This window comes from Oreochromis niloticus, linkage group LG13, assembly GCF_001858045.2.
Source record: "Oreochromis niloticus isolate F11D_XX linkage group LG13, O_niloticus_UMD_NMBU, whole genome shotgun sequence".
Lineage (NCBI taxonomy): Eukaryota > Metazoa > Chordata > Actinopteri > Cichliformes > Cichlidae > Oreochromis > Oreochromis niloticus.
Genome location: NC_031978.2, coordinates 1,286,060 through 1,311,997, shown reverse-complemented (window position 1 = coordinate 1,311,997; position 25,938 = coordinate 1,286,060). Strand labels below are relative to the sequence as shown.

Genomic DNA, 25,938 nt, shown 5'->3' with positions numbered 1-25,938 from the left:
GATCTTCACTCTGTATATGCATTAACTTTACATCAGCAGATGTTTGCTTCTGCATAAACCCTCCAACGCTGCCTATAAATACCATCATGGTCACTCAATTAATCTCTAATAAGATGCCCAGAGACTTGTCCAGATCACTTCCTGACAATTTAAATTTCAGAAATCTATTTTTTTCAGCTTTTTTGTTTTTTTAAGGTGAGATCCTGACTCCGCCCTCCTGAAAGAGTAGTGGAATGTCAGAAAGCAGTACAGTAAATGTACTTCTACTTTCCTCGTTAGGTTGCGCGTACGCAGTCGGCCGGTGTGACCTGAGCTGACCGCGGGGCGGGCAGCGTCGACCTCAGCGGTGTCAGATTTGACCCAGAAAGCGGCAGCGGTGCACTGATCCCGTTCATTTGGCGGGGATTTTAGTCACAGATTACAAAAGCTCGATACCATTTGTTTTGTAACAAGCATGTGAAGTCAACACTAATAAAAACGCCGCCGCTCCGGACTTTGAAATGCTGCAGGACCTCGTTAGAGGCTTAAGGGCTGTTGAGCACATCCAGCGCTGAGGGAGCAGAAGCTCCCGCTAAGCTTTCCAGGGCAAAGTACTTCTTTGATTGTTTGGTCAAAATCTCCTCCGAAAGCCGCAGAACAAAACCAGAGGAGGGATTATCCTCCTTTGGAGAGGAAATGAAATTCTTCAGACGAGGCACTTAAATGGGTTCCAGCTTCTACGAGTGTGTGTTGGGGGGAAATACGAGCGGTGCTTTACGACTTGTTAGCTCCAACAATTTGACACATCATCCAAAGAAAATGAGGCTGCAAAGCTCATTAGAACAACAGAAAGTGCAGCTGTGGGCTCAGCAAAACCAAACATCAAATGCTGAAAGATGAAGCCAATGAGGAAGGAAAAGCTGCAGTTCCTCTAACGTCCAGCAGAGGCACCAGCAGTGAGTCAGTCCCCACAGAGCAGAAATAAACAAGTTTACAGCCTGATACACAAACTGCTTCATCTCTATGGATAATTGTTAAATGGTAAATGGACTGGTTCTTATATAGCGCTTTTCTACTCTCCTGAGCACTCAAAGCGCTTTACACAACTTGTGCATTCACCCATTCACACAAGCACATTTGTCTAAGTGCTTCTTTTAGCTAACATTCACACACCGATGGATGCATCGGAGAGCAATTTGGGGTTAGTATCTTGCCCAAGGATATTTGGCATGCAGACTGGGGGAAGCCAGGAATCGAACCACCAACCTTCCGATCAGTAGGTGACCTGCTCTACCACCTGAGCTACCGCTTTGGTAACACCTGTACAGGTGGAGAATGTTTAAACTGTATTAAAGCTTAACATTTGCGCTAATAGAGGCGTGGCGTCTTTGACTGACATCACTAGCATTACCTGATAACTTAGTGCTTTACCTGTCTCACAAAAACCAAACCGGTCATGACCACAATACTTAAAACAGGCTCTCAAATCAAACCAGTGATGTCACAGTAGCTACAGCCATCATTTATTTACAGCCTATATTTTTAGGACACACCCTCTAATGATAGCTGTAACAATGACTAAAGGATAAGGGGGAGGTCGGGTTGATGGAGCCAATGCACTTGAACAGGAAACTGATGTTTATGTCCAGTTTCAAATCAGCTTCTTAACCACATCTGTGCCTGTGTGATGCACAATTACAGTTTGTTAGTGCAACTTCTTAATAGAGCTTGCTAGCATTAGCTTATAGTGCAGCACTCCACCCTCGGGTGCTAAATGTGGTCCCCTCTGGCATCATCCAGAGCACTAACGTTGAGACTTCAGCCTTTTATGTACAGCCTAAGGTTTACTATCAAGTGACACTGCCCTCTAGTGGTGACTTGACAAAGGGAGTTAGCGGTGGTTAGGGTGGATGGATGGGTCAGTAGATCACAAAATATCTCGTTTGTGTCACATTTCAAAGAATGTCTTGCCGTTATCTATGTGATGTATCCATACAGTCCAACACTTTGCATCCCATGCTAGCTAGCATTAGCAGATAGCTTCCACACCATGTGGGCGAACATTTGAGCCCAAAATACAAATGCTGTGGCTTCAAAATGTGAAGCCAAGAAACCAGTGAGTGACCTCATGATGATAGCATGGAAGCTGGATCCCCATCTTTTATGTACAGTCTGTGTATTCTAACTAAAGACAGATTGTTGAGTTTGTAGCGGAGCTGTAAACGTGAAACAAAGTGGGCCAGTTTAAGTGGCAGCAAAGTGCAGTTTTGAACCCTGCTCAGTGTTTCTGACACATTCAGATTCTACAAAAGTAGGCACACCTGTGTTCTTCTGACAGGTGTTGTGCTGAGGACATAAAGAGTCCCGCTTTGTGACCAGCTGCCTCTTCAGCAGTGTTGGGCAAGTTACTTTGAAAAAGTAATTAATTATAGTTACTAGTTACTTCTTCAAAAAAGTAACTGAGTTAGTAACTGAGTTACAATATTCTAAAAGTAATTAATTACTTGGAAAAGTAACTATTGCGTTACTTAAAAAAAACAAAACAAAGAACGTTTTGCCCCCTGAGCTCCAGGTGTTGTGCCAAAAAGTGATCGTACAGCCTTAAGCGCGCAGCAGCTGCAGCGTCCAGATTACTTACAGCTACTTCCGTGCATCTGATATAAGATGCGGTAAACTGAACACAGCTTCAGCCGTCTGTTGAAAAGTAGTAACGGACCGCGTTACCTTGTTAGTAACTGTAACGGCGTTGTAACAATAGGAATAGTAATTAGTTAGATTACTCGTTACTGAAAAAAGTAACGCCGTTAGTTATTCCCATAACTGCTCTTCAGTGAGTTTTTTGTCCCAAAGATGGACTCGAGCATGTCATTTATCCTCAGTGTTTTACTTCTGCTGCTGAAATTAATAATAAAGTTTCGTTTGGGTGGAGAGCTGTGTCTCATGTGTTTGAAAATCCTCAGATTTGAGCCGAGCCCTGCAGGGATCCTGATCACAGAGGAAACATGAAGCTTGGAGTAAAGCGTGTGAATGTTTCATGGGGAAGGAAATGCTGTTGTCAGTTTGTTTGAGGCTCAGTGATGCACACAGTGTGTTTCTGTGAGAGACGAGGGCCGCGAGCATCACTACGTTTACCGCAGGAGGAGCCTGAGAGGGGACGAGGTGTGTCGGTAAACATTTGGTCGCGCTTGGCACATCTTGGGACAAAGTTTTGAACACGCACCTCGTTAGTAAACTCTGGGAAAACGGCGAGCTTCCCTCCGTGCCCAATCTTCTCCCCATCGTTGGATTTGAACAAACACAGTGATCAATGTGCGCCGAGCTGGAAAAAAAAGCGAAACTTGGGCCTATTAGTGGTTTTTGGAGACCAGGCGGGTCCCTCAGTAACGGGGTCAGGAGTCTGTTGGCCTCCTAACACGTTGCGACTCCGCCGGCCTCGAAGCTGTCTCCTCGCTTCATTCTCATTCGCCGGCCTGCAGCGTCTCTCACTCATTTGAATATTTTCTGGGCTGATGAGGATGCGAGGGCGGCGAACCGAGGGCCGAGAGGGTAACGTAATTGCAGGGGACAAAATAATGACCAGTTGCAGCAAAGTCGCTAAAGTGTGTCATCCATTATAATGCAAGCGTGTGGCTGAGCACGCTTTGTGGCGTCGGCCTTGTTGGAACAGCGACGCGGAACGATGTCAAAGCAGAAACGAGATGAAGTGAGGACACGCCATAGCAGCGTGCTGCAACCTCAGACCCTCCGTGATCCTTCGAGGGTTTTGACTGTTCGGGACCTAACAGGTCCATGAGAATCACAGCTGGAAGATGAGCCTGGAACCAACAAGCAGGTAAAAATGAGACTTTTCTCACTTTTCTCTCGAGTCAGCCCTGATTTATTTTAATATGTTGCAACATGTGCAAACATACAAGTACAGAACATAGCGCAAAAACAGAGCTTGAAACTCAATATTTCATAGGACCACCTTCATCCTTCACTCATGTGAGCAGCTCTCTGTCAGCTCTGCGAGGATCCTCAGGAAGAGGATTGTTCTGTTCTCTGTCAGGATGATCCCACCAGAGATGGGCAATAATCCGATTACTTTTTTACAAATAACGAGTAAAGTAAGGGATTACGTTTGCAAAAAAGTAATTAGATTACTGTTACGAATCAGAATCAGCTGAGCACGGGCTGTTTCAGTAAAGACAGAGGGAGGATAATGAGGCAGAAGCTGAGAGGTCAGAAGGTCACCAGCGTCCTACAGGACACGATGAGAATTCCAACAAGCTCAGCTCATGTTCACAAAATCAGACGAAGCTTCAGATTTAACAGCTCGATGACCGAGCAGGAATCAAGGATGTCTTCAGTCAACTTCCAACCTGAGAAAACGACAAATTTAAGAAGTCGGGAAAGTTTTCCTGGCTTGGACTTCAGAACTTCAACGATTTGTTTTTAATGACTGGAGCAGAAGCATCACAGTCCGACATTTAGTGTCGGAACTGTTTGAGTTTGTTTGGCTTTACTCTGTTCTCCTTCAAACATTCCCTCGACCTCCTGAACCTGAAGGAGAACAGAGTAGGAAGAGGAGGCAGTTTGAGCGACTGTATCCAAAGCCTCATGGCCTCTTCGTGAGCTCGTCTGTTTGGGACGTGCAGCCCCGATTTCCTGATTAGGACCCGCCTAAATAAAGGCTGCTTTCCTGCTCCTCCTCATCATCTACACACGCTGTGACACGGGAAACCTCGTACAGGGGCGGAGTCACTGATGGTGTTTAAAGTTTAATAGTTGATGCACTTTTTTATGGACTGAGCAGATCGGATAAATGGATTTATGGATCGGATAAAGATCTGGGAAGTTTCCTGATCACTTAGTTCTCACCTTTGCCCCGTGACGCGGAGCTCCACCACGCTGGACGAAGTCGGTCTGTGAGGAAGTTCTTTGTTAATACAATCTGCATCAAAACGACTCAAAGACGAAAAAGATAAACGAGGATTTCTGATGTTTGGTGAATCTCAGGTGGGACGTGGAATTCACTGTGATAGTTATTTCACGTAATGCTGGAAATATTAAACATCAAACTCTTAAAGGATTCAGACTCAAAGACTTTTATTTTTTTAAAGGAATGTTTGCAGGAAAAAAAAGCTTACAAAGTACGAGCACGCCACTTTCTAACCGTCAAACCCCGCGATCAGTCCCACAACGAAGAAAGCACTCAAAGATACGCGCTGGTCCCCTCGTCCGGACAATAAATACATCATCACCATCGCTCCTCTGAAGTCATCGACATCTAACACCAGAAACTGGCACCGTCATCGATGCTGTGGCGCCGCTGCCTGACTCGACATTCCCGAGGAGCCGACTGTCACGAATGAACTTCAAGTATCCGAAAGTCCTGAACCCGCCGGAGCGGTCACGGCCGGTACTGTCGGTACTGCGACTGTGAAGCCAGAGGGTTTCCGAAGCGCAGCGGCTCCGTCGACCCGCCAAACGCAGTTCTGTAGCTCTGAGAGGATGCCCCCCCGCCGCTGCCCACGCCCAGTCCGAACCCGACCCCCAAACCCTGTGTGCCCAGTCCCATCCCGCCACCAGGCCGCGCCAGGCCCTGATTCAGCATCCCTGTGTAAGGGGTCGACCCGTAGGAAAGTCCCAGGCCTCCGTACGGCCTGTGGGTGTGGTGTCCCAAAGTGGCGAGGACCACTGGCTGCACATTCCTCCCCGGAGTGTTGAAAGAGAACTCCGGAGGGGGGCTGGTGGGTTTGGAGGGGGTGGAGGTCAGCGGGTCGAAGTCTCCTCCTGAGGACAAGAGCAGAGGAGGCAGCGAGGAGGTGAGGGCGGCGTAGCCCTCGGCAGCACCCAGCGGCGAGGCAGCGGGCGAGGAGGATGAGGAGGAGGAGAGGGCCCCGGTGAGGAGGGGCCGGGACCAGTCGTCTTTGAAGATCTGCACGGTCAGCGTGGAGACGAGCGGCAGCAGCCGGTTGGTGACGTGAGCCAGAACCAGCTGCTCGTTGGCGTCACGGCGGATCCGGACGTGGGCGGAGCCAGCCTGAAACACAAGAACAGAGAGAGAGAAGAGTTAACTCTTCAGTAACTGCTCATCAAAGCGATTAAATATAAACACGCTCCAGACCAGAGCAATAGATACAGATTACAGTAAGCCTGATCATGCAGTTCCTCTGATGTCCACACGGGGCTCACTCCACATACACGCCTATGTTAAAATGCCCATACGATGTCTATCGATGCCCAAATATGGTCATATCTGGCTCCAAAAACCCAAAATGAAGCAAAAAAAGCTTCAAAACGCAGAAACCAGCAGGTTATGTGATGGTGGCCACGCCCACATGGCCTGAAGTGTCTTCCAGAGAAGAAGAATCAAGTTTTTATAACTGCCCAGTCCGTGACCCCGTTATCGGTGCGATCTCCGCAGACACGAGAGCGATCATCTGATCCGAAATCAGGCAAACAGTTCAGATCCGAACTCGGAGACGAACAAAGACGTCTCCAGTGTTACTGCAGCGCTCCTCGGGCAAACCGAGCGGCGTCGCAAATCTGAAAACGTGCGCTGAAACGAAGCTCACCGGATTATTAAAAAAGCTTTCCCTGTTTGGGAATTTAATTGGACTCTAAAAACTGTTAAATTCAACCTCCCTGACCTGAAAACATTAAACACAGTTTGTCATTTCTGTTGTTGGGAATATTCAGACCTCACAAGGACAGACTCCCTCTCTCGCACGCACGCGCACACACACACACACACACACACACACACACACACACACACACACACACACACACACACGCAGAGCGAATCGCCCCATGGGGCAGAAGTGCAGTCAGGGGGTCAAATCAGTTTGGACAGCTGCTTTGTTAGCAGTGGGCCAACAACCAACAGTTGTGTAACTGCAGCAGCATCACAAACGACAACACGAGGGGCGGCGGCATCGACAACACGAATACAAACAATAAAAACAGCATCAGGGCGAGGTAAACACGGGCGCTGCACCACCCAGAGGCAGGCAGAGGAACGGCGGCCTTCATCCTTCATACCAGAGAGGAGCTTTCAGCGAACACGGACCTAACACAGAAGGTTTCGCCTGTAACCATGGATACTGTGGTGATGTCATCTTTAACCCCACCGACACGAGGCTCGGCTGGAAAACACCTCCATGCCTCACAGCTCTTTTACAGGAGATCCACAACGAAGTCTAAACTCATCATGAAGTCGCATATTTCAACCAAATTTAAACCTTGAAAGGCTCAAAGTACCCACCCCACCTACCCATCCCCCCACCTGAACCACCCACCCCCCCCACCTGAAACACCCGAACCAATGGGTGTGTTCACTGAAGTCTCGTGGGCGCTGCAGGGTGGATAAATTTGACTAAACGTTGTGTTTTGGTTTTATTAACATCAGGTGTCAGGTGATATGAAACTGTGCTAGCCTTATGTTAGCGTCTCAGTACAAAACTCCAATAGGAAAGCTGCTAATTTAAGATAATTAGCAATAAAGCAGAACTGAAAGCTGACTCATGGAGTGCAGATGAACTATTTTATCCCTGTTTGAACTTTGTTGTTTTTCATTAGTGTCTGCTTCACTTTTACTTCCTCACTTTGTTTTTGGGACGTTAAAAAAAAAACGCAGGAAGTGGACAGGAAGTCTTCCTCGTGCGAACCTTCAGGCTCAACAGCAGCACGGTTAAATTATCCATAAATTATAATGAGCATCTGAGCCCGGCAGAGGAGCGCGCTGCAGAGGAGACAGAAAACTGTCGGTGTGTGCGCGCTCCTCTCCGTGTGCTTCCCCGAAAGCCAGCTGGGTTTGTTTGTGTCGCAGCGACAGCAACACGAACAGCGACAACAACAACGCACCCCCAAAAATCAGAGAGGGAGAGGAGGGGGGAGCCAAGTCTCCGCATGAATGACTCGTTCCTTCTTTTCGTCTCGTTGAACAAATCCCTGCAGATCATCGCTCCAATCCCACGAATGAAGGAGGAGGGAGACGGGACAAACTCAACAGGAAGAGGAAGAACCATCAGAGAGGAATTGATCAGCAGACCCTGAGAGACCTCTGACCCCGCTCACAGCGAGCCGGCTGTAAGAAACCTGATTCATTTCTTTATAAGAGATTGGCGGCTCGGCGGCGCCCTCACTCATGTATTTACTACGAGTCCGCAGAGCTGCACTCGGGCTCAGCCCAGAATACTTTTTCCTTATCAGGCTTCACTGATTCTAACGCCAGCGATCGGACGGCACGGTTAACTGGATAAGTTAATCCAGAGTTTCTCCGTCCCCCTCTGTCACTCACCAGACATCCAAAACCAACAGTCCAGAAGTGCTCGTTTCGGACCTCCAGCACCCCGTCCAGAGTCGACACCTGATTGGACACAAGAAGGTACAATTAGCCAATCATAACCAGTCAGATGACACCTCAACATCATCAGTGTAATCTTTTTCTTAAGCCTAACCTCCTGTTGAGGTTGTTGCTGTCGTTAGTCAGAAGGTTCAATAAATACTCCAATAATTTAAAGAATAATTATTATTTCACAGTTATGGGTTCTTCTCTCAGCTATTAATAGTAAAGTTTAACGTGTCAGGATGGTTTACGATGTTTGCTCGCTGGTTTTGGTCTAACGTTGACCTCATGTTGTGTCTGAAGGACTCAGAAATGGCGCTGCTGTCACCGTGGACGTGAATGAAGGAAACCTGAACAGCAGCCATGTTTAGAGGGTTAGCTCAGGACTCGTCAACTCTCTTTAATTAAAGTTCATGTTGGGAGTCCTTGATGGGCGGAGACGAACGCCATCGTGCGACAGGCAGCCAACAACGGAACCTGTGAGATGATCCGCCCACAGCAGGAGTCAATCAGTAATCTGCTACTTGGTGTTTTGGATCGACTGTGAACAAAGTTGAGATCCTGAGCTTCAGTGAAATCACAGTCGGCCCCGAGGCGTTGGGTTGTTTAGGGTCGGGTCAGCTGCAGAGGTTTGAAATTCTGAGAGTTTTTGAACAGTTTAATGGTGCAGTGTGCTGGAAACCCGATCGATACGTCAACAGTTACATTTGTGCTTGAAAATTGATCTTAAATGCCCAAAATTACAGTATTTCTACAACAATCTGGACTCATTTCAATATAAGTGATTTATTAAGCGGAGCGCCTCATGGGGAGAATTTGATTTGTGGATTTGATCCAGTTTGTTTGGATTTTAAACTCTGGTTATGAAGAATTATGGGATAAAACTAAGCAGTAAAAACACTTCCTGACGTTCAGAAATGCTGACGTTACTAACGCTGCGATGAAGCGCCGGCTCTCACCTCTCTCAGAAGCTTGTCCAGCTGGCCGATGATGTGGGAGGGCGTGGTCTGTGGACGAGAGGCGTTTAATATTCATGATCACATGGCTTCCATACCTGCGTCCTATTGTGGGGTTAAAGGTCAAACGGGAGCGCACTGTCCCGTCTCTCTCACCTGCAGCAGCACTTTGCCACTGTACACGCTCATGGGATACATGGTGCCGAAGGTCATGAGGGCGATGGCGACCGCAGACGCCGTGTCCACCGCGTTGTAGTTACTGAGAGACACGAGAGAAGAAATGGTTCAACAAACATAAAGAAGATTTTGTTAAGAAAAATGTACTTTTCCCAGTGCTTATTGTGCTTTATGCATTTAATAACTTAATAAATGAACCAAATAAATCAACGACATCGCTCAGAACCGTCACCACCACAGATAATCCAGTAATCAATATCACCCTGTAATCGATCCAATACATGCTCACAGTTCACTCTGAGGAAGACTTCAGAGTAATAAATGACAATATTCATGTTATTTGTTGATGCTGGTCGACATTTTCATCTGTGCATGTTTCAGGACGCACTCTAAGCTCAGCACCGATGAAGATAAAACAAAGGGAAGCAGGGATGGAAACACGGCATCAGCTGAACAAACTCGGGCTGGTTAAACAGATCGCGGACGAGGGTGAATGTGGGGATTTATGTCCACAGAGATTAAATTCTTACTTGATTTCGATGAGCATGTAGGTGATGCACAGGGACAGAGCTCCCGCCATGTTGATCAGGACAAAGGGGTTCATGCGAGGCAGCAGCACGCTGCTCAGGCCTGGAACGATGCCACACAAACTACACACACACACACACACACGGGGAAACAAACAGAAACAGGATTAGTGCACATGATCACCTCCACATTCTCCCACTGAACAAACAAAAACAAAAGCTCCTCCAGCGTCAATAAAGCACGACTGAAATCTGACACAGGTTATTTTCTGAGGAAGCTTCCTTTATGCATGTTTCCTACATCCTAATTTTTCCTGTTTCATATTTTTTGTGATTTATAATAACCATTTTTTAGATTTAACTCCATATTATTAAAAATAAGTCAATCAATTTTCCTGTTGACTCCTGGGGGAGCATAGGTCCGCAACAACACCACGCCAACGGACTCTGTTCTGGGCTGCTCTCTTCAGCTGGGTCCACGTCATTCCGGCGGCCTTCACTTCGCTCTCGACAGATCTTCTCCACGTCTGTTTGGGTCTCCCCACTTTCCTTTTCCCTTGTGGGTTCCGGTCCAGTGCTTGCCTTGTGACGTTGTCGAGTGGTTTTCGAAGTGTGTGGCCAATCCAGCCCAATTTTCTCTTCTTGATGTCTTGACCGACCGGGTTCTGGCTGGTTCTCTTCCACAGGTCTGTGTTTGAGATCTTCTCAGCCCATCTGATGTTGAGGATGTGTCACAAGCACTTGTTGACACGCATGTAAAGATAACTACAACTGTACTTATTATATTAAAAATAAGTACAGTTGTAGTTATCCTTACATGCGTGTTCTTTATGATTATAATGTAGTTGTTTTATGTAGTTTTAAAGTAAGGTGTCCTTAAACTTGGTGAAGATGCACCTGAAACCTCTTTGTTCAAAAGCAGAACGCCGCCGAAGCTTTTTTCTAACCTCTGCACAGACAGCATGCTAACGCTAAGCTAGCCAAGAACCCAGAGTGATGATAGAGCTGCATGCAGACCCCGGCACGGCAGCCAGAGCCTGTTTGGTTGAAGATCGTCAGGCGATCATTGTGCGTGCAACTGTCATTAAAATCAGACCAACACTCGGAGGAGCAGCAACTTCATCAGGACGGATGGGTGACAGTCACCTCCCCGTGGCACGAGCTCATTGGTCGTTCAGCGAGCGAATTAAAAAAAAAACTAAACATGATGTATGATGCGTCCCGGAGGCGTCCTGGTCAGATGAATCAGGAGTAGCAGATGTATTAATCCATTAATCACTCAGCCCTCAGCATTAATAACTCCACGTCTCACCAGTTGCTCAGGTTTTGCGATGCAGAAGAAAAATTTCTGCTGAAGTTAAAATATTTGCTTGGATTTGCTTCTGTTCACGTTTGCGCCGGTTGGCTTCGCTGCACAAAATCAGACCATGCAAAAAGTGCTCAAAAGGTGTGAACGCACCTGAGGGGTTCTCGACTTACTGATGATGACCTCACAGGGTTAACAGGACACCTCATTGGCTCATCGCAGACACAGCAGCAGGTTCAACTTGTTTAATAAAAAGTCAAATTCTCACACCTCTCTGACTCTGTGTGCTCTCAAATCTTTCTGGCGTCAAACAGGTAACAGGTGCGCAAAGGTACGAATTTAAACTGACTTGATAGTTTCGCAGCGCTGTTTGGAAACATCATCTGGAATTCCTGAAACCCAGCAGCGTCACTGGAGGCAGAGCGCTGAATCCTCCCGTGTTTATATTTGTCTTCAGGTTTAGGCCTTTAACCCGATCACACCATCATAATGGACTTTAGGGGGATTTGAACTGGACCTGATGGGATCATTCTTGTTTTGTTTCATGTTATGTTAGTTTAAGCTCCGATCGAGCTCCCACACATCCTGCCTGAGCATCGCCGAGCCAAAAAACTCCCTCTGAGTTCATGCCAATGGCAGCAAGCGGTTTAATGTGGGAGGAGCCAACGGGAACGCTGATCTAAACGATCCCGGGAGTTAAGCGCTAAGAACCTGCTCCAAGAAGCAGCGATCCCGACTCCCTGATAATCAGAAGGTAAAATATACTTTATCCCACAGTACAAACGAAAACCCTGATAAATGATAATAATACAGTAAAATATCAAAAAGAATTTAAAATGGTTTATTAAATAGAGTAAAATGTATCAGATAACAGCAAATATATTAATATTCATACAGATACATGTTCATTATCTTAACTCCTGGTTGGATAATAATAATAAAGAAGAAGTGAATAAACAAATATCATAAAAGTGTGTGATGAAAGTCGACCACCTGCAGGAACAGTTCGACCCCTCGACCTTTATTGTTCCTCTCAGCTGAGGTCAAAGGTCACGCTATCGTAAAAAACAGCACCTGTGGAGCTGCGGAAAGTTTCAGTTTCTTGCTCAAAGGCACTTCAGCGGGAAACGATGCATCTGACAGGACCTAATGTGATGTGACAGCGTGACGTGATGCAACACGGCGTGACACACGAAGACGCGGTGGCGGGATGGTGTCCCGATGGAGCGTCACGTGTCGCGGTTCAGAGACAGCGGCGTGGCGCCGGATGTTCAGCCTGAGAAGACTCGACTGAACGAGGTCAGAGAGGACGCCCATCCTGTGGACGGACTTTAAAAAGGCTCGCCGTCGTTTTATAACCAGCTAAAGAGAAACGTTCGCATCAGGACACGCTGCCAAAAATCCTCCTCTATAGAAGTGAAATATCCTGTAATCTTCAGACAATAACTCGTATGAAAGCAAAAAAAGAAAGAAGGATGGCAGTGGATTAAACAAACGTGCCGTATGGATGCAGAGCAGCTGTGTTTCTTGGCTGTTTTCTCTCAGCTGTGACAGAAGAAAATGACATCCTCCGTCCTAATCCTGCCCCAAAACCTAAAAGAGCACCGCTGCAGAGGGCCCAACGGCGAAAATTCATAAGATGAAACGCAGCAAAAATCCCCGTGTATGTACTTTATGCATATGTACTATTCTCTAAAACCAGGTTCTCCAAATACAGGAGGTCATAGGTCACTTAAATGTGACATCTGAATGACATTTGTTACCCAGGATCACCGACACCATGGTGTCTCTCGGTTAATTTAAAAACACATTTTCCATCATTAAATCTGAAGATTATGCTTTTATTGTTTTGGTTGAGCAGCTGCACAGAACTGTGCAGGTGTGCCTAATAAATTGACATCTTTGTGCCCCTGAAACACCAAACCGGTGTCGAGCTGGGCTGACAAGCCCCGCCCCACCCAGCGCTACAGATTCCCGGGTAAACGAAGGCGTCTCTGGGCGGTTTGACCTCGCGCCCCCGGTGAGACTGAATATGTCACACGGCCGCACTCTGCCGCCGCTGCCTGTATCATTAGATGATGGTTAGAAAGAACGCAGCGACACGCATGTCAACACGTAATTAACATCAAACGTGTCATTCAGAGAGGCGTGTGCTCGCCGCAGGCGGAGCTGGAGGAGCAGACGGGGGGGGGGGGGGGCATCACATGTTTAGCAGCAACAACAGAAATGCACGTGCTCCTCCTTCAATGTCTTCAAGGTCAGCTGACGGCATCATCAGATCCTGCGGCGGCTGCTCGGACGGTGAATAAAGGAGGGACGGGCGGGACCGCAGTGATGGTAGCGGGATACTCGAGCACATGTTGTGATTCACCGGAGGACGCTCCGCGTTCGTATCTGAGCCACGGCGAGGAAACCTGAGTGGTGAGTCACGACACGGGAGCTGCCGGGTTCCCCTCGCCAGGCTTAGGAGGCGCTTTTATGTCCCCGCAGGACCTTTGAGGCGTGCAGAAAATAAGGTTTAGGTGTCTTCCTCCTCCTCCTCCTCATCATCATCATCGTCACTGCTCGTAGCTTAAAGATTGTAAAGATTCATCAGAATCATTTAATTAAAGCAAAAATGGATGTTTAAAGAGTTTTTCCTTTAATTTACGTAAAACTGAGACACAGACGATAAAACAACATGATCATCACGGCTGATGTTGTTACTGAAGAAAAGCCTCCTCTGGGCTCCTTAATCTGAGATTCAGTTTGAAACTGAGTCTGTAAACTGTGAGACTCCTTCTCTTTAGTGTTGGACTGGAAAGAGCAAAAGACAAAAAGGAGGCGAGACTCAGAGTGTCGAGGATGAGCCTGACAATCCCAGCGATCCCATAATCCCCGCTGATGCATTGATATAATTTGACATGTGACCTTGTGTGTGCTCATCCAGAGCGGATGCAGGATTTAAGCAAAGTCACAAACAAACGCTTGGTACCCCGTGGCGCTCTGCCGGCTCCACAGCGAACCCGATAACGAGAAGACAAACGGCCAAGCTGCGATCGGTTTGCTCGATAACCTGTGGAAAACTCCAGTTTAGGTAAGGGGCGGAGCCTGGACACAGCGCTGCAGGAGGCAGGATCACGACTACTCGATCACTGCGAACTCTCCAGAATGAAGCGCCGTCCGAACTATGCAGCGATCTGCTCAGGGGACCAATCACATTTCAGGGGGGCGGTTGCAGCCAATCACATTTAAAGTTGCTGCTGGTTGAAGTTGCTCACGCCCAGTGGAGCTGGACCGTTCATTTGAAACGATGATAACATGGTAGGTATAAATGTACGCGAGCTAGCGTTTTCACTGATACCATCTGAGGAACACCTGCACATGACACCTCATTAACCACTGAGTACACCTGGGATAATCCTCTAAAGCCCGTCCACGTTTAAACCAATTAACTTGTTGCGTAAACTTTGTGGCCGGTCACTAGTGGACGTTCACTTTGCTGGTTGCATAGAAAACTCTTTAATGCTTTTACTACCTCGTGCATCCATCAGCAGCATCCATCAGCAGCATCCATCAGCAGCATCCTTCACTCACACTGAGAGAAGCTTGATGCAGGTTTGACTCTCTGTCAGAGGTTCTGATGGAGCTGCAGGGAATTACGATCGACACGTACGGACATGTTTCATTTCTACGCTGCAGTTTATTTATAAATAATGTCTTTCTCGTGGCTCTGCTTTTAGCATCCCAGCATAGTTCCAGAAAACATCTGCAGTTCTTCAGCAGGAAAAACTCCAGATCAACATAATTTAAGACAAACTGGTTTCAAGTCTCAGCTTCCCATCACAAATATCAGGTGTGCAGATATTCAGCTCCCTGCAGCCTCACTGGAGTTCACAGTGAGCTCTGATGGACCCACACAGGAAGGAGTCTGTACTCTAAAAAAATAACACGTCTATCACATCGTCACTACTGGTTGATTAATTTTGCAGATTTTGTCGCTGCATCGCTGCTCGTCTCTTCCTCGAATAGGAAACAATAATTTACATCCAGCCTGTGAGCACATAAAGGCATCAGGACGGGTAAAATTCATGCAAGGTGAAGTGTTATTGGAACCAGTGTGACTGCCCCCTGCTGGCTGTCAGAAACACTTCTCTGTTTGCGACACGTCTCAGATTCAGGAGCTACGGCCCGACGGCTCCTGAGGGAAACGTCCGCTTTTCGAGCCGCTAAAAGCTTCTCCGTGTTCAGCAGCGAGCGTCTGACTGAGCCGTGTCTGTTTGCTGCTGAGCAGGTACTCCTCTGTGGCTTTTTAAAGCTTCTCCTCTGAACACAGACGCCTGCTGCGAGTGAAAACAACGCTACGGGCAACCGCTCTCGCGCTGTCACAATATTTTCACATCGTCATTAGCAAAAAATGTCAGTTTAAAAAAAGAGAGAGAAGAAGACGCTTAGTGATACAGCAAGTGTCCTGAAAAATCAAAGACAAGCTCGATCAGAAAAGCGAAATACTAAACTCCGCCCACAGCAAAGACTACATACAATAACCTGAAATATGACACAACACAGCAGCTCAATGTAAACATCACATGGTCTACAAAGGTAAACAGTTAAATATGTGTAAAGACTTCAGCTTATACAGAGGTTCAGTGATGAACATCTGCAGTCACACATCTGTCTGCTGCCCAGGTGTTTGGTGGCTAATCTAAACTCAAGCTCATTGTGACATCACTGCTCTAGTCCAATCATCTTTGTGCTGGCCTTCTCCAGGCCAATGAGCCTTCATAAAAGCTTTCAATGGATTTAGATGGAAAAAAGAAAATAAAGAGAAAATTAAATTACCAACTGAGTTAAGCTGAAGGATTTCTAAATGTCTGACCACAGTCAGCCTCCACAGACAGAAAGACACGGAGACGTGGGACTCCGTGACCTCCGTGGCACAGCCTCCATCAGCCAATCACATCTAGTTCCTGTGATCAACAAGTCGACTCCATCAGAGGTCAACCATTCATCATGTTATCAAGGTGATGCAGAGACTAGTCTCCGCCCACCTGAGAGCACAGGTAGAACCTCTCTTGACCCTGGGAGGTTTGCATGCAGACTGGGGGTGGCTGATGCAGTCCTCTGCATGCACGGTTAGAAACGCCTCCTCTGGTTCCTCCACCTTCGACACTTTGAGGTCAGAAACACTCTGGATGTGTTAGTGATGTTCAGCAGGAGGTTTCTGTGAGGAATCATCTGCTTCTGCAGTGACAGGAGCAGAGAGATGGCGAGGGGACGGCTACACGGCTGACGTCTGGGACAGGATGTCAGGGAGGTGGAGGAGTGCGCGTACCTGGGCGTCCACATTGATAACGGGCTGAGCTGCAAGACCAGAGCAGAGGCTGGATCCGAGAAGGATCCGAGCAGGCTCTGCTTCCTGGGGAAGCATCACAGTGGATTTATGCAGGAAGCTGGGGGAGCAGCACCGAGCTGCAGGCTCCAGCAGATGGGGTAAACTGATCAGGAAGTCGGGCTCTGGGATTGGAGGTCACCAAGAAACAGTGATCCATCACGGATAATCCCGACCACCTCCTGCTCTAACACACAGGAGCTGCCTCGAGCGCAGATGCAGGAAGACACATCTGCCAGATGTTATTGTGACTCTTCATCATGTCTGCTGTAACAAACAAACTCCACAAATCCAGGAATAATAAAGAATTTCTCATCTCTGCATGCAAACATGGACGGATGTGTTGTATTATGTGGATGTATGTTTTCACATGTGCTATAAATAAAGTTATCATTTAAAAAAACTGAAGACAGTGCAGCGATGCTTGGAAGTAACGGGACAAGCAGGATCAGGCTTGTAAATCCAAATCTGCACGTTTTTTACTTCCTCTGTCTCTCTCCTCCCCGGTGGCAACTTACACACACACACACGCGCACACACACACACGCACGCACACAACACACACACAGCTCAGGCTTCTGGCTGGTGAGGCTGACCGAGCAGCAGGCTTTATATAACCCAGTTGGCCCTCAGACCATGCTGGGGTTAAGTGGGGACAGGCTGTGATAACACACACACAGTAACACACACTAACACACACACACAGCATCTCTGTGTGTGTCTCTCCCACACACAGTCAAAGAGTGGAAACTAGGCTGGGACGTCCTGTTCACTTCTGCCCTCTCAGCCAATCACAGCGCAGTTCTGTTGCACAACTCTCCAGGCTGTCACCCTGAGTAACCCGCGCCGACTGAGCCGCTGACTCTCAGCGTGTGTGTGTGTGCGCGTGTGTGTGTGTGTGCGTACGTGTGTGTGTGCGCGTCCGTGTGTGTGCACGTGTGTGCGCGTCCGTGTGTGTGCACGTGTGTGCGCGTACGTGTGTGCACGTGTGCGCGCGTACATGTGTGTGCGCGTACATGTGTGTACGTACACACATCGTATATTTCACCCACTTCGGATGCTGGAGCGATGCAGCAGCATGGAATATTTATCACAGGAGCAGCAGAGGCTTCAGAGCCGGGCGACAGGTTGCACACAGGAAGTTGCACTTTGGTGTTTCATCAGATGCGACGACACAATTATTAAACACCGATTAAAGCTTCATGTTTTAATAGCATAACTTGACATAAGGAAGCTGAATTCTGGGAAGCATTTCAAATTTCTGATTCCATGTTTCTATTTTTGGACTTGACTGCAGCAGCTTTGCACGATTCACTGTTAAAAATAATCAATGTTTACCTCACCTGCTCGATAAGAAGCCCCGCCCACATATAAAGCACATCGTGCATCACCTGACTGCCACCTAGTGGACAGTCCTGGCTACACTCTTGTTTATTTCCCGCCTCTCACATGTCCGTAAAGAGCATCCTTTGTTCTCATTGGCAGTCACTGGGTTTGGACTGATTTCATCAGCCAGCAACGACTCGCCAACCACTCGGGGAACACAAACTTTTCCTGGAGACGTGTGGCTGTCAGAGGGTCATCGACCAGTCTGTGCGTCTGGGTCACTGACGCCTTATTTCGCTTTCATTTGCTGAATGTCACTTCCTGTGTTACACCCCCCTGAGGTCATCAGCCATTGTCCAACTCTAAATTCTCCCTCAGCTCTAAACATCAAACACTGCGGTGCCACTGAGACTCAAAACGTCCAAATTCCTCCAGTTCAAACGGAAGGATCAGTGTGGCTGTTGCCCCGAGTTGGTCATGAGTTTTTAGAAACAGGCTGAGAGCGACGGGTGCAGAGGTTTGATGATGCTGCAGAAGAGTCGCTCACGCCTGTTGTTGCTGACGTCTCGTTCTCCTAAACCAACCATTGATCGGCCACAGAAAGACTTGCGGTTATGATAATATTCACTGAACTGACGCTGCGTCAGTGGCGTAGCTTCGGAGGCTTTTCCTTCCTGACCAAAGAAAACGTCTGCAGTTCTTCTGGGCGGGAAATCCTCGGGATCAACAGAATTTAAGACAAACTCTGCTCTGGTGCAAAGTCTCAGCTTCCAACCACAAATATCAGGTGACCAGAAACTGTCAGCGGGTGGATATTCAGCCCCCTGCTGCCTCGCCTCTGCAGTGAAGAAAGAAACTGATCTAACAGCTGTTTCTGAGAAGACAAATCAATGAGGGCAACCTTTGACCCCAGAGGACATACACCTGGGCACACACAGGGTGTAACATACAGGATGGATGTGTGTGTGTGTGTGTGTGTGTGTGTAAGCAGATCTGCTGAGTGTAAGAAGTGTGAGGAAGCGATGAGACGTCCTTACCTTCGACTTAAATCTGCCACATGCTCCTGAAGCCAACTGCTGCTAGCCGCTGAGGAGAGAGAAAGATCAGTTTAATACATCAACAAAACCCATTGGCAGCCTCTCTGAGGGCCCGAGGGTGGAGCGGTGCACGTGCACGATGAGCCTGGACTAGCGTCCCATTTAAAACCAAAGGAAGGTCAAACTGTGTTTTTTTTAAACTGAGTCGACCTTCTTCTTTTTTTTTTTTTGCTTTTCTGTTTTGGAAAAAGCGGTTTCTGCCCTTCGAGCCGTTCATGATGTTAATCCTCGCCCTGAATACAAACGTGATTGGTCGGATCAGCAACACTGATCACAGACCCTCAGGTGCCCTCTCACCTGTGCCATATTAATCTTACAGTTCTCATTGGATAAGAGCATGAACGGTGCTGGAAGGTAATGCATTACATTTACTCGAATACTATGGTGCCATCTGCTTCTGCTCCAGTGTATTCTGGAAATACATCAAATACTCAACTTTGTACTTTATACTTTTACAAGGGTATTATTTTAACTAATATTGTAAGTATAAGATGCTGTATTATTAAAGTTCATAACGGTCATAAGATACTTGGGCAGAGAGTCCAGAAGGAACAAAGGAGCATGCCGATGTTTTCTTATATTGGTGTGCTCCCCACACACGTATGACCGCAGCTGTAGGACTATGTGCTGTTCTGACTGTTAGAAATAAAACTGTTTCCTGTTTCTCCTCCTGCAACTTTTTACTGCAGGCTTTGATTTTATCGCTGAACACAGCCGAGCTATGAGATTTACCGCTGCAGGTACTCAGTGCTCAAAGTGACGATTAAAAAGAGCTCAGCTGACAGAGATGAGTCGGGTTTAAGAACAAAATGATAGAAAACCATACTGGATCTGAGTCAGCTGTAGAGGAAGCAGGTGTGACAGACACCGCCCAGCCTCCGTCATGACCCGGGTCCTTCAGCGTTACAGGTAAGTTTCAGACACGGCGATGCTTGTTGTGGAGGAACGGAGAAGCTCGAGACGGAGAGCGGAGGACACGTTTCTGTCTCTGTGCTGCGTGAAATATTAAGTTCCAGCTGTTTCACTTCACAGCTGCCTCCGTCAGCTCCGTCCTATAGATCTGACACTGGCACACTCCCGCTCACCCAAACCTGCAAAACTGTACATCGCAGTTACCAGATTACTACTTCTTCTTTTTTGGTTGTTGGGTGGGCGGGGGTGGGGGAATCTGATTACAGTGTTTAAAGGTAGAGGAGGGCGTAGCCGCCTCCATGATGAGGGATAAAAATACCTCCCACTCGTCTTTAAAAAAAGATAAGCGCTCTCGCTCGGCTGCGCCGTCCCACCTTTAATGTTTGAAGACGCCGTGAGGCCCGAAGGCTCGGCGTCGGGTCAAAGGCCCTTCACATCCCATCCTGCTCAACCCCCGAGTGTGTGTGTGTGTGTGAGGGAGAGTGTGTGTGCTCTGTTTGTTTTGCTAGCAGGGTGAGTCAGTCTAAACAAACATTTTAATGGAGTGACTTATTTATGATCCGTGTGTACGAGGACGCCGCGCAGCGTGTGTGTGTGTGTGTGTGTGTGTGTGTGTGTGTGTGTGTTGGCATGTCTTTCTGCTCGCATGGCCCCCTGGCACACTACATTACCACTGTCTGGAACATGGTTGCGTAATGCACTTTTAGTCTCGCTCCATCAGAGATGGCGTGTGTGTGTGTGTGTGTGCGTGCGTGTGTGTGTGTGTGTGTGTAATGAGTGAGAGATTGTGTGCTTCAGCAAAGTTAAGTGCCCGTGTGTGTTTGTGTGCGAGCGTGTGCAGCTTCATCCCCCTCCTGTTCCAAAATGTCAGATGTTAAGTGATGTTGAGACTGCTCCGAACGCAAGAACAGACAGCTGACGAACACACACACACACACACACACACACACACACACACACACACTCTGACCTCATTCATCGGTAGACTGTTCATGCAGTGAGTCAGCCGGAGAGGAGAGGAGACGACGGGAACACATGAGAGGAGAGGAGAGGAGAGGAGAGGAGGAGAGGATCTGTCGGTCTCCTTCCATCTTTTTATTTCTCCCTGATAACGGTTTTGATTTTTAAGGAGAAATGATGGAAAAAAGGAGGCTGGAGTGAAGGAATGAAGGGAGCAAAGAAGGCTCTAAGCTGTATGGCTTGTGGTTGGTTGTTTATGGACCTTTCAGAATCCTCCTCCCTGCACAGGTGTTCACCTGGTTGCCCAGGTATATTCTGAGGTTTATTTTTACTTTTTCATCCATCAGATTTTTAAAGTTCAGTTACTGCTATGAAGCTCAGGTGGATTTCAGCCCCAACATTAGTCCTTTTTCTGCTCTGGAGAATTTTAATTCCAGTTATTATAGGCAGGGTGGAGCGGGTGGAGACGAGTGTCAGGGGTGAGCTGTGACAGAAAGAGAGCAGGAAGACTGAAAGAGAAGATTTAAAGATGGCACTGGGAGCTGCTGTGATGGTTTGGAGACGGTGGAGCTGAGCTGATGTTCACTGGGAGCGAGCAGGACCATCAACTCCACAGAAGTCTGTATCCTGGGTGGGTGGACGGCCAGTCGACTCCTGGTGCTTTTAAATGTTCTTAAAAGGGACCTAAGGAAACCTTCAGGAGTTCAGCTGTTGGCTGGTTTAAAGCTTCAAATCTAAAGTAGGGCTGCCACAAACGATTATTTTGATAGTCGACTAGTCACCGATTATTTTTGCGATTAGTCGACTAATCAGATCATGCATCGATTGGACGTAAAACTTACAGCTTGAAAATATGTTAAACGTTTATTTTGTGACCCAGAAAGAATAATAAGAGTAATATTAAAACTAACTAGCTGCCGCCATTGTTGACAACTGCGCTGGGCCGCACTATGAATTCTGGGACACAGCTTCTTCTTCTTCGGGGTTTAACGGCAGCTGGCATCCTTTACATGCAGTGCTGCCATCTTCTGTTTCAGTCCGTTATTACACTTTTAAATCCTACTACTTATTCCTGCGTCTTTTGTGATCTTACAAAGCTTCAAACGACGCGTCGACTATTAAATCAGTCGTCGACGATTTTGATAGTCGACGTAATCGTGACTAGTCGACTAATCGTGGCAGCTCTAATCTAAAGACATTCAAATTCACTCTAGTTTGTAAAAGGCTCTGAATCCATTAGGTTTGGGTTGAACTGGGTCCCTAATTCATATGTGCTTCAAAACGATGCCCCAAAATCTTTAGATATCACGTCTCACGGAAATCTTAGTGTTGGGTTCAGAATACAATAGCAACCGCATACACACATTCTCGTTTTGCTATCTTAGTGAGGACATCTAATTGAAAAGTAAATGCCTAACCCTGACACTAAAACCACATTTTGAGTCTCAAAAATGCCTTCAAACTTGTGGGGACCTGGACTTTGGTCCCCACAAAGATATGAATGCACACACACACACACACACACACACACACACACACACACACACACACACTCACTCACACACACACACACAGCAGGGGAGGACATGCACTGGTTTAACTGCGAGGAAGAGGCAGGACGTACCTTCTGAGACGTAGGCGAATGGTTTGTTCCTGACTGACAGTAAAGTCAGCAGGTTGAAGAAGAGAGCGACGAAGGTCCCGACCAGCAGACGCCCGCTGCAGACAGAGAGAAACACGTTCAACATGTTATCCGGACACGGTTAGGTCTGGAAACGTTTCCACAGGAACACGGGGTTCACATGTAGGCACGACAGATCTGAATCAAAGGATCGGACTCTGATCGCCTTAATTCAGGGGCCAAACACAAATATTGCTTTAAAAGTTTATGACTGCAGTCGCTTTTATACATTTTCAGATGAAGAAGTTGAAAAAAGTCCATGAAATAAATCTGAGATACACTTTTTGTATTTTAAATAAACATGTTAAAGGAATGACGGTAGATTGTGGATGGGATTAAGATGCTGGGATGGCCAGCAACCACGGCTAGGTCTCCAGGCTTTACCTTATATTTGCTTTTTCTTTCTGTTTAAATGGAATAATTTGTGCCGGCAACCTCAGGTGTGCCATCTTCTTTATATATTGCGTTCACTGAGATTTTCGTATTTTTTAGCTGCGACTCTTTGAGCATCGAGCTCTGATCAGCGTGGATGGATTTCCATCGATCTGAGTCGGATTGAGGAGCTGATGAACGGCGTGCTGCACAGAGCTGTAGAGGTTATGAAGAAAGGTGAACGCTGTGAACTCCAATAAAAGTCTTTGAAACATTTGAAATTCCTATGATTGGTCACGAGGTTATTGTAGTTATCTAAAACTAAAAACTTAAGCTTGACCTTTAAAAAACTGAAACCTCGAGGCTTTCACTTACTAAACAAACACTGAAACAGTAAAGTGGAGGAAACAGACTGCACACTTGAGCCCCCACGTGGCCACGCCCTCGCCCTCCGAGACCTTCTCCAGCGATTGGGCCCTCAGATCATCTGATCAGGGTCCAGATCGACCATGCTTTCAAGGCTGTAACTCCTAAAGTGGGACGCAGTAAACTCACGTTTACAGGGTCGCCTTTCCTTCATCTGTCATCACTGATCTTATTCAGCTACAGCCATGGATGCTGGGATATGTACGCCTCTTTAATGGGTGTTTATCCGATCTGAAGCACTGCTCTAAAACATGCTGTACACATAAAGTTAAAACCTTTAGAGTTTGTCAAAGCAAACCAACAATTTTAAGGTTTGAAACATTTTAACAAGTGAAATCTAAAAAAAGACGTAGTCAGCAAGCTAAACGGCTGAAGTACAGATTAACGTTTTTAATTAACATCCTTGCAATAAGAGCCTGTAAATAGATGCTAAGTAAACCATGTTAATGAGACTAAATAAACAAACAAACACAGAGTTTGAGGACACATTAACATCTGCGAGCTCGACGGCTGTTCGAGTGATTAAAATTTAACACTTAATGTTTTTAAGGCTTTGTCTTTGTGTCCCCAGAAGAAGTCGAGTGACTGTGCAGTATGAGCACAGATTTACACACACACACACACACACACACACACACGCACACACACCAATACACTAATCACACGGGACAATCCATTTAAGAGCCTAAAAATTTGGTCCAAACAATCAGCGGGAGGCGAAGCGCTGCCCGACGGTGAGCCAGAATAACTGGATGATAACCTCCTCCTCCTCCTCCCTTTATAAAAAGGAGATTAAAGAGAGAGAGAGTGTGTGTGAATGTCTCTCACTCGACAGACACCTTTCATGCCATCCAATCACATCTAGTCAGAGAGGAGCAAGAGAGAGCGGAGTGGGGGGGTAATCTCGTCACAAGAGACAGGTTTAAAGCTCGCTGTTTTAGTTTATAAAAGCCGTCGCTAATCTGCTTTAGAACCGAGAGATGGACAAAGATGGAGAGGGGACGAGCGAGAGAGGAGAAATTATATTGTAGAAATCAATAATCATGATTGTTTTGGTCAGATTTTAAAATAACTCTCGGGGACTCAGGGTCGCCTGGTAGGGAGTTTAGGGGAGTTCACAGTATAAAAAGTGGGACGCAGTTTCTGAATCGTGAAGCCGATACTGCCTTAAACCTGCATTCTATTTAATATCCACCAGGGGGCAACAGGCGCGGGAAGAAAAAGACTTCCAGTCCTGCTGAAGTCTACGAGAAAACTGTCAAAATCAACAACCTGTAGCGATGACTGGAAAAATAACGATTGGTGAGTTGTTTTTAAACGTGACGTTGAGACAAGCGATGGAGGCGACCACCAATCAGAGTGAAGGGTATGATTGACTTATTCAGAGTGGTAAACATATCAGAGGATGCTGAAGTACCAACTGCCAGATACAAAACAATGCATGAAACTAAAGTTATCGAAGAATCGCTTTGGATGAACGCGGGACATCAGCGCGAGGTGTTTCTGACCTGGAAGGCCAGCCTGAACCCTCCACCATGAGAAGTATGCTGTGTCACGTGGGGGTAACAAGAAGCTTGGGCAGCATCAGGTTATCCCTCAAGTTCCTGGTCTAACCCGGGGTCTCCTTTTGGTTGGGAACGCCAAAGGGAGGCGTCCTGACATCCCGGAGACGACCTCGGCTGACCACTTTCATCTGAGTTCACGACCGTTAGCGACTCAGCTCTCTTTACCGCGATGGTTTGGTACAGCGCTCGCATCACTGGGACCAATCTGGAGTCGGCGTCTCACTCCATCTTCCTATCACCGGTGAACAAAATCGCAGTTTTTCTAAAGTCCTCTCGCTCGTCACTTCTGGTTCTAAAAGACCAAGATGGCGCCTGTGAGACTTCTCAGCTCACAGCTTCAGAACACGGCGTCTGCGTCCATCATTCTGCTGTCTGTGCTGAAGAGACTCGCACTAGTGTACCGTCGAGAAACTGAAATATCAACCAGTGACTTCCCATTCAGACGCAAACTGAGCTAAACTTAGACTTTGATGTTTGGCTGCGTCGTCGCCTCAAAGGTTCAGTAAAACCGCCACGTTCCACCTTCCCAATGCTCAAATCTCGACTCTGATTCCCTTGATGTTTATTTCAGACTTTACAAGAAATCTGAAAAACATACAGAAAACTCTGACACCGGGAAAACGCCCGGTAGGTATGGAAAACATAACCGATACCACCGAGGGAGGAAGTCCCAGCAGTCGAAGCATGGACAGATTTCACTGGTCTGCTTTGGTTGGTGGATTGGTCAGTGAAGGAGGCGAGGGTTCGACATGCTGCTGTGGACAAACACGATCCTCCGACTCCAATCCCGCCGTGTTTGTGGGCCTGTCTGACCCAGTTTGTTTGGGATGTTCTGTTCTGACAACAGCTGGCAGGCTCTGTGTGTGTTTTTACACACACACACACACACACGGGGGTATCATGCTGTGTCTGTTTATTTGACAATGTCACATGGGAATTTGTGTGTGT

At 47.1% G+C, this 25,938-nt stretch overlaps 1 protein-coding gene across 1 annotated transcript in view; it reads right to left on the bottom strand.

The window, feature by feature from the left end:
- Nucleotides 1-5,050: 5,050 nt before the first annotated feature.
- Nucleotides 5,051-25,938, bottom strand: part of slc30a6 (solute carrier family 30 member 6) — a 57,650-nt gene continuing 36,762 nt past the window's right edge. Inside the window, exons 9-15 of the mRNA XM_003455688.5 lie at nucleotides 22,571-22,665; nucleotides 19,015-19,063; nucleotides 9,978-10,097; nucleotides 9,427-9,529; nucleotides 9,274-9,321; nucleotides 8,267-8,335; nucleotides 5,051-6,004 (exon numbers count right to left, since the gene is read on the bottom strand). Of these exons, the coding sequence (XP_003455736.3) occupies nucleotides 5,372-6,004; nucleotides 8,267-8,335; nucleotides 9,274-9,321; nucleotides 9,427-9,529; nucleotides 9,978-10,097; nucleotides 19,015-19,063; nucleotides 22,571-22,665 (1,117 nt within the window). The 3' untranslated portion in view covers nucleotides 5,051-5,371. The remainder of the gene's footprint in view (nucleotides 6,005-8,266; nucleotides 8,336-9,273; nucleotides 9,322-9,426; nucleotides 9,530-9,977; nucleotides 10,098-19,014; nucleotides 19,064-22,570; nucleotides 22,666-25,938) is intronic.